This window comes from Hevea brasiliensis, chromosome 13 (assembly GCF_030052815.1).
Source record: "Hevea brasiliensis isolate MT/VB/25A 57/8 chromosome 13, ASM3005281v1, whole genome shotgun sequence".
Classification (NCBI taxonomy): domain Eukaryota; kingdom Viridiplantae; phylum Streptophyta; class Magnoliopsida; order Malpighiales; family Euphorbiaceae; genus Hevea; species Hevea brasiliensis.
The window spans coordinates 11,808,821-11,818,042 of NC_079505.1; the positions used below are offsets into that span (position 1 = coordinate 11,808,821).

A 9,222-nucleotide genomic window follows, 5' to 3' on the forward strand; every position below is an offset into this window, starting at 1 on the left:
CTGGTGCAGTGGCAGCTCTCCTGCTTCTAAACATTTTCCTGAAATTCAGCAGCATTAGCCCACAAAATTCAAAACTGCACGTTACACAGCTCTATGACTCATATTTACACACAATATATAAAGTAGAAACTAGAAGCAAAGATGACAATGCAAGACGAATGTGGACCCTATTTTTCCGCATGTGACTCCTAGTAGACTCTTTTTAACACTTTAGACAAACAATCCCAAAGAATCTGGAGCCTAAGCTCTGATACCACATTTGTCACGACCCAACCTAGTGCCGGTCCGGCCCATAGGTTGGGTCGTGACATATATAATCAACAGTAAAAGTGTAATTATTTTACATATAAGAATTACACTAGATAATTATTCTGAAAACTGGGCCATATTATTCTATTGAAATAATTACACTTTCACCAAGTCAACTATCCTCTCTCTTTCTCACTCTCATCCCTTCTTCTCATTTATATGATCTTTTGAGTAAAATAGCATAAGAAGATTGGCAAGTCTTTGGAATTTATTTACTCTAATCCACAACAATTTTTGTAGCATTTTTAATACGGCAAAATAAAAAGACAAATGTTCCACCTCTCATCACACGTTTAAAATGGAGAAAATTATTGAGTGCAACCATTGCATGCACAATGGTATAGTTCTAACCATTGATCATGATGGGTCACTTTACAATCAACGGATAAAGTGCATTCGTTGACTATAATAGGGCTTTTGAGTAAAATAGCATAGGAAGATTGGCAAGTTTTTGGAATTTTTTTGCTTTATAACCGAGTCAAGTCTCCTGTGGAAGGGTGAAGCTGATATGGACTGCCCAGCATCACTTTTTCTTGCATTTTTAACACGGCAAAATAAAAGAATTTGTTTGCTTTAACTAAGTCAAGTCTTGTGTGGAAGTGTGAATCTGATATGGATTACCAACAACACTTTTTCTTACCCTTCTTATAAGGCAGAATAAATGACTTTGTTGTTTGTGGAAAATGATGCCATTTTGATTATGAATCTAAGATAACAGGATTCAATCACTGGACAAATAGCTCCATAGTTGAGCACTTGCCTCTTAATATAAGAGGTTTTGAGTTTATGTAATCTCTAACAATTCTATTTATTTTAAATATTTTCAATGCATAAAAATAAACATGAGAAGCAAAATAATATAACATATATTACGAATTTACTATTGAAATAAGCATGATATTGCAAGATATCCTATACATCAATTAAATATGAATTTTTATTTAATATTGTGTCATCACAATTCTAGAGATTGAGTTTATTATGAATTTTATATATATATATATATATATAGAAATTCAGCAGAAAGAATAAAAAATAATAAAAAAAAGATGAAGAAGAAAGAAGATTAGAAGAACCAGAGAGCCTTGAGCAAGAAGAGAGTTATTATTCAATCATAGATAGCATATTACAGAAGGTTCAATCCCTTGCATAAAGATTACAATCAGCTCTTCTCTCTAACTGTTTAACAGCTCAAAACTTCTCTAACAGCTTAACAACTACACTAATCAATATTTATCCCAGAAAAAAAAGAAAAAAATCCACCACCAATAGACTGAAACAAGCTCTCAAGGGAATCTCTGCTAATTGAACTGAACTCTTGCAAGGCACAATGTCACTTCATCCTGCTTTTGATCCTGCTCAAATACCTGATTGCATCTACACTGAACATTTGTTTTATCTTGCATTTGATCTTCTCATTATTGATTATTCCCTTCTTCACTGAACACAGATAATCCAAAATCAGTGGCATTCAGCATGGCTCCCTCATCCTTGCTAGCCAGCAAGAAATTCTATGGCTTGAAATACATTTTTGAAAAATCCACCTTCATCAACAGGCATTGAGCTTCTCTTTTCCGCAGACTGTCAACTGAATCCATCATAACCTCATCCAAATAATTCCTTTTTACTAAACCCTCATTATTCATGGAATTTAGCAATGAACCACTGATCATTTCTTGAGATTCATCATTCCATTGTAATCCCCCTGCAAGTCCTCATTCGTTACCGCCATTTCAGGTTCATTACTCTTCTGTGTTTCCTCTACACACATTGAAGACACTTCATTATCTTTCTCTTGAACAAGCTCCACATTTCCATTTATTTTCCTTCCCAAAAGAGGAACTAATTCGATCAAGCCAACCTTTGCCTCTTCACATCTCCACTTCCCAAATCCCTCACCTTTTCAACTTTCTTTGGATATTTTCGCTCCTTTATTTTGGAAGGATATATCTACTATTGTCATAAATAATTAACAACTTCTCAATTTTGGTGTGGAATGGAGCTTGATTTTATTAATTGGTAAGGGGAATTTGAGAATACTCACCACAAGAAGAAAATGGGCTGAATAGGGAAAAATTATTATATACGATTGGAGTATGTCGAAATGATTTTATTTTGACTATTCGATTATGGTGAGTTTGACATTGTTTAAAGTGTATGCGTTATATATATAATGGTATGATTGTTTCGAATATATTTGTTTTTGTTCTAACTTATTAAAATTTCCCTTTGAAACCATATTGTAGGTTCCATTTGAAGAAGGAATTAAGAATTTAACCATGAAAGCATTGAATTATAACTGACAAAGTTAACTTGAAAGTATGAACAGTATACAATTGTATACAAAGTTAACAATGTTTGTTCACAGCTCACCTAATTAACTGACAAAAACAAGTAATAAATTATACTCTGCAATCAGCTCCAGCTCATTATTCTGCAACCAACCTAGCTTACTCAAACTAGGACATAAACTCAGCTCACTGATCATGGTTGAATGCTTTTAAAGTACATAGCAGACCCAGACTTCAATAGCATCTAAACCAAAAAGGAATATTGTCTACCAGAAAATAGTAGAGGTTGGTGAGGCTCAACCCTATCATATAGAACCATGCTCTTCGCCAATATGGATTTATGAACAAAATGGCAGCCATGGTCAACAACACTAAGGCATAAGAAATCAGAAAACTCACATAGAAAGCATCCATGTCCATAAAGCCACCATCTCTTTTATGATCTTTTTTATCTTCCTCTGAAACTCTTGGCATTATTGATGAAGAAAAGCAACTTTTAGACAATGGAGGTCCACAAAGGAAAGGGTTTCCCTCATAGCTACTATTGTCGAATGTCGCAAATTGTGCAACCATCTCAGGTGTCTTGCCAGATAAATTGTTGTGTGCTACACTGAAGACAGCTAGCCAATGTAGTTGAGTGAGTTGAGGGATTTTGCCATTCAATTTGTTGTAGGACAGATCCAAGCTCTCAATTTGCTTCAAGTTTGAAAATGATTGCGGAATCAATCCTGTCAAACTATTATGGGACAGGTTTAACACCTGGATCATGCTAAGATTTCCTAATTCAGCAGGAATTTTACCTGTCAAATTGTTGCAGGACAGATCGAGTCCTGAGATGAGCTTGAGAACTCTTCCTCGAAAATAATATGATATTCTCTTTGTTGTAAACTCCAAAGGTTGTTCCCTAATATAAGTTATAAAACGATCATCTACATCTTGAATTCCCCTAACCCAATTGCTATCAATGCTTATGCAAGGGGGGACATGACCAAAAAGATTATTATTAGAAAGATCAACCAACCTTAATTGAGTTAAGTTGCACAACTGAATTGGTATTTTACCTTCAAGATTATTATAACCCAAAAGAAGATAGGTCAATGCTGAAAAATTGCCAATCCATTCTGGAATTCTTCTAGTGAAATTGTTGTGTCTAAGATCCAATATCATTAAACTAGGACAATTGTAAAATGCATTCATCAATGGTCCTTGTAGCCTATTTCTTGATAAATAAACTTCACCGATCGATGGAGGGCAAAAGCTGGATGGCAGGTTTCCAAAGAAATTATTCTTTGAAAGATCCAAGATTTGAAGAGAAGTCATATTCCCTATCCAACTAGGGATGCTGCCAAAGAGCTGATTATCTCTCACGTCCAACACTTTCAACCGTGTGCAATTAGTTATGCTATATGGGATACTTCCAGTGAATTGATTGCCATCCAACAATAATCGAATCAATTCTTTGCAATTAGCTTGTTTTGGGAATATTTGGCCATGCAAACTATTGTTTGAAAGAATGAGCTCAGATAACGAACTGCATCCAACAATCAAGTCTTGGGGTATTATGCCTGACAAATGATTGTTGGACAAGTCTAATTCTGTCAGTTGACTCATTTTGCCAAATGATGAAGGAATGCCACCGGTGAGACCATTTCCAGACAAGTCTAGAGAATTTAAACTTGGAAAACATACTCTAATTTCTGTTGGAATAGAGCCATTGAAGTAGTTGTCAGAGATGTCTAAGTGTGAAAAATACACATGGGAATGAATTGGCAATTGGAGAGGCCCCGAAAGAGAACAGTTGGGCAAGTGAAGTGTGTATAATTTTGTGTTGTTCCTGATCAACCAATGTGGAAACTGTCCCTTCATTTTAATATTTGACATATAAACATATTCTAATTTATGCTGATAGTAGAAGAACTTGGGAAACACTCCGCCATCTCCTTGACCTGACAAATCTAGGGTCCGTAGTTGAAATTTTGGTGTCAAAGTAGGCACATCTATATCTGCATATATTTCATTCTCATAACAATCCAGGTGCTTGAGCTTTGAAAGGTTGAAGAATGGCAGAAGAGAGATTGGGATTTGGAACAGGTTGCTTGAAAGATGTAATGTGTGCATGGATGTGAGGGTCCCCAGGGGAGATAAGGAGATATTTCCGATGAAGTGATTGGAAGATAGATCTAACAGTTGAAGGGATGTTAAATTTGCTAGACATAAAGGTAAAGTGCCACTGAGATCATTGTAGCTCATATCTAGCTTTTGAAGATGTTTTAACTCGCATAAACCTAAAATTATTTATGTGAAAAGTGTTAGTACAAATCTAAAATGTGTCTATCAAATATCAATTTGTGAGGGTTAATTATGGTAAAAAAGACATTCTAAGCTTTGCTTTCAAATATATTTTCATTTTTAGAAATGTATAAACAAGTAATTTGAAATTTTTGAAAGACTAGTAAGGGTCTATGTTTATTTTTTATTTATTTATTTTTTTTATAAAATGATATACTAAACTTTATTAAAATGTCTTAAGTCCGCAAATAATATAAAAATTTTAAAAATTATTTTATTTATTGCATACTACTGCATCAATATAATTATTAACATAAAAACAAATATCTTTAAAATTGATATCATTTTGTCAAATATTCAAGTGAGTATAAAAAAATTCATAAAATTCCTTTTTGTAATAAACCATGAGTGTGACAAAAAGAGGGTTAAAAGATGTAATTCTTTTAGATGAAAGATCACCAATGAATGATAGGGCACTATTGCCGAATTCATTAACACTTAAATCAAGAAATTCCAAACTTCTAAGTTTTGATAGTCCTTCAATTGTGCACCAAAGCAATTCTAGTTAGTGACTTTACATGCAATTTTCTTTTTTCTTAAAAAAAGTGTGTGTGTGTGTATATATATATATATTATACTTTGGACATCTTAGCAAAGGAGGGTTGTATTTTATTGTTCATATTAGCCTACAGGGCTTAAGGCTAGTCTATATGCACACACAGTTACTTGGAACGAATTGCTTCACTAGTGAATACAATTATGTTTTGTGATATAATAGAGAAAATATGTAATGTTTAATTTATGGAATTGGAATCTATATTGAAAATACAATAAAAACCAACAACCAGGACCACCCAACTATTAATGCATGTATCAAACTTTGTTTTAACTGGCATACCTCTTGAGTCCACAACTTTGGTAATTCGATTTCCTCCTAGGCTCAGTACCTTTAAGCTACCCAAAGCATCCCATTCTAGGTTCATCAAATAATTGTGGAATGTTATTGAGTTCGTAAGAGAACTAGAAGTAATATTTTATAAATAAATAAATAGAAAGAAAAAGAGAAAGTGAAACTCACTTTGAATATCGAATGTTCCTCTCAATCCACATTTATCCAGATGTAATTCTTTTAAAGATGAAAGATCACTAATGGATGATAGAGTACTATTGCCGAAGTCATTACGACTTAAATCAAGAAATTCCAAATTGCTAAGTTTTGATAGTCCTTCAATTGTGCACCAAAGCAGTTCTAGTTAGTGACTTTACATGTAGTTTTCTTTTTTCTTAAAAAAAGTGTGTGTGTGTGTGTATATATATATATATATATATATATATATATTATACTTTTAAATTTTTTAATATATATTATTTATTTATTTTATAATATTAAATTTTTATTATTGTAAAATAAATATTTTCTTAAATAATTATTCAATTTTAATCATAGAAAGTTATAGTATAGCTTTGTTTATAAAAAAAAAAAAGATCATTATTTTTAACGGTTGAAAAAGAGTAATTTTATTATGATGGAAAACTTAAAAGTTATCTCTTAAAAGGTTTAATTAAATTTTGAGAAAATGAAAAATTTTCAACTCTTAATTTTGAAAATTGGCACAAGTGAACATGATACTTTTTTCTTGTAATTTTCTTAAAAAGTTCTTTTTGCAAATTACCCTAATTTTTCACAAGTGAATAACTCAAGAATATGCAAATTTTCAAGTCTTGATAGTCCTCCACAAGTCAAAAGTTCTTGAATAAGATTGAAAAATAAATAAAAGGAGACCTTGAAAAATTATAATATAAAAATATCACAATTTGAGCTAACCTTGAAAATCAGTTATATTTTCCAGTCTGTTGTAGATCAATTTTAAAGATTTTAAAGATGAAAATACACTTAGAAGTGGTATGATGCTCTTGTTGAAGTTGTTGAATGACAAATCAAGAAACTCCAAATTTTCAAGTCCTGATAGTCCTTCACAAGTCATAAAAGAGTATCAGTCAAAGTTTCACTTGAAAATTGAAAATAAATAAGTAAAAGGAAAATCCTGATCAATTATAATAAAAAGATATCACAATTAGAGCTAACCTTGAATACCACTTCCCAATCCAGTGTAGGCTAAATTTAATGATTTTAAAGATGGAAAGATTCGTAAAAATGATATGATGCTATCATTGAAATTGTTGAATGACAAATCAAGAAACACCAAATTTTGAAGACTTGATAGTCCTTCAAAAGTCACAAAAGGGTGTTAGTCAAGTTTGTGCTTAAAAATTTAAAAATAAGTACATAAATAAATGGAAAATCCTCAAAAAGCAGAACAAGGAAACATTTTAAGTTGAGCTAACCTTGAATATCAGTTATACTTTCCAATCCATTGTCGGCCAAATTCAATGATTTTAAAGATGAAAGATGGCCAATGGATGATACAATGCTCTCGTTGTTGAACAAGTTATATTCTAAATCAAGAAACTCCAACTTGCTGAGCTTTTCTAATCTTTCAAAACCTGCATCATAAGAGGTAGGTACCTAGTTAGATTTATTTATTATTTATTGTTTTCGAGTTGTCAAAAAAAAAAACTTAATTATGTTTCAATCATAAAACTATGAAAATATCTAAATAATAGTTTCAAACTACATTTTGTTATTAGCAGCTTTTATCAAATATTAGAAAAAAAAAACTTAAAATATTATGAAACAAAAGGTGTATTAGTTATTGCATAATTATACGATAATACAAGACAAATTAATATTCTACCTTCATTCTCAACACAATCAATAATATGATTGTTTTGTAAGCTAAGACTCGTCAATTCTTGAAAAGGAAGAAACAAAGAGGCATTGAAGCACCATTCAACGGGCGAAAAATCGCCCCAAATACTGAGTTTGGAAACTCGTCTAGTGGTGGAGCTGCAGTGAATTTTTTCCCATTTACAACAGTCATCAGTGTATAATCCCCAGGAAAAGAGTGACATGAGTTCAGGATGATTGAAAGAAGCCCTGAGTTGCAAAAGAGCATTTCTCTCATAATCCAAACAACCATCACAGCTCCACCATCCCTCTAATAATGAAGCAATTACTAAAGCAACCACCAGCTGCTTAATTAGCCTCATTTCAGTACTTGTATGCGAAATATAAACAATTATTTCTCTTCAATTACGCAATGAAGCAACAGCCTAGCACCTTTGGGCTTTTATAGACCAATGTTGTGTAATAATTTCAGTTGAGCTTCCTTGCTTCATCAACTAGTTTTTCTTTTCTTTTTCCACCCAGTCAAGTCTCCTCCCTTCTTCTCCTTTATATGGGCTTTTGAGTAAAATAGCATAAGAAGATTGGCAAGTCTCTGGAATTTATTTGCTTTTATCCACAACGCTTTTTTTGGCCTTTTTTATACGGCAAAAATAAAAAGACAAATGTGGAAAAAAAAAATTATCACCAACGTCACGCATATTTCATGTAAATCAACAGTCACGCAATTATAATGAATCAAATTTGATTTAATATAATATATTTTTTCAAAATCTACAATTATTTTAATTGAAACCGTGTTTGAGGTTTGATATTATAATGGAAAGGTTAAAAATGTATTTTTAGAAAATATTATTTTAATGCTGTTAAAAAAATGGTTTAATTATTTTAGAATTGTATAATTAAAATATATTGAATTTAATTAATTTCAAACCAATATATATATATAATGAATTGTTGTTCCAAATAATATTTTAAAAGCCATATTAAATAAATTTTTATGCATTTGATACTTGTTGAACATATTTTCACTCGCCAAAATTTTTTAAAATTATTTAATTTTGACAAATGTCTTGTTTATTTTTATTTTTATTTTTATTATTTTTTATAATATTAACTATTTCTCTTGAATTAATTAATGAATGCAACATCCTAACACTTTGAGCTTTTTATAGACCCAGGTTGTATAATAATTTGAGTTGAGCTTCCTAGCTTGATCAACTACTTGGCAAATGTTGCACCACTCATCATGTCTTGAACTACTTGCTTTAATAGAGTCAAGTCTTGTGTGGCCTGCCCATAAACAATTTTTCTTGCCTTTTTTATACGGCAAAATAAAGGAATTAGTTTGCTTTGTCTGAGTCAAGTCTTAAGTGGAAGTGTGAATCTAATACATACACTTTTTCTTGCCTTCTTTATAAGGCAGAATAAATGACTTCTTGTTCATTGAAAATGATGCCATTTTGATTATGAATCTAAGATAAGATAATAGGATTGAACCATTGGGCTAATAGCTCGATGGTTGTGCACTTGCTTGTGAGTTTGAAATCAATTGGTTCAATTCAGAATCAAACAAAAATAACCAAT

At 31.7% G+C, this 9,222-nt stretch overlaps 1 protein-coding gene across 2 annotated transcripts; it reads right to left on the reverse strand.

Moving 5' to 3' along the window:
• Nucleotides 1–1,394: 1,394 nt before the first annotated feature.
• On the reverse strand, nt 1,395–8,215 carry LOC131171823 (cuscuta receptor 1-like). Of its 2 annotated transcripts, XM_058131807.1 has the most exons (6): nt 7,646–8,215; nt 7,236–7,394; nt 6,976–7,116; nt 6,715–6,861; nt 5,968–6,114; nt 4,874–5,862 (listed from the first exon to the last, which is right to left on the reverse strand). In XM_058131807.1, the coding sequence occupies exons 1-6, from the start codon at nt 7,998–8,000 to the stop codon at nt 5,684–5,686; spliced, it is 1,128 nt and encodes a 375-aa protein (XP_057987790.1). In that variant the 5' UTR covers nt 8,001–8,215; the 3' UTR covers nt 4,874–5,683. The 2 variants fall into 2 exon arrangements, with proteins under 2 accessions (XP_057987789.1, XP_057987790.1); XM_058131806.1 differs by having other exon boundaries at nt 1,395–5,862; nt 6,715–7,116; nt 7,646–8,199.
• Nucleotides 8,216–9,222: the final 1,007 nt, after the last annotated feature.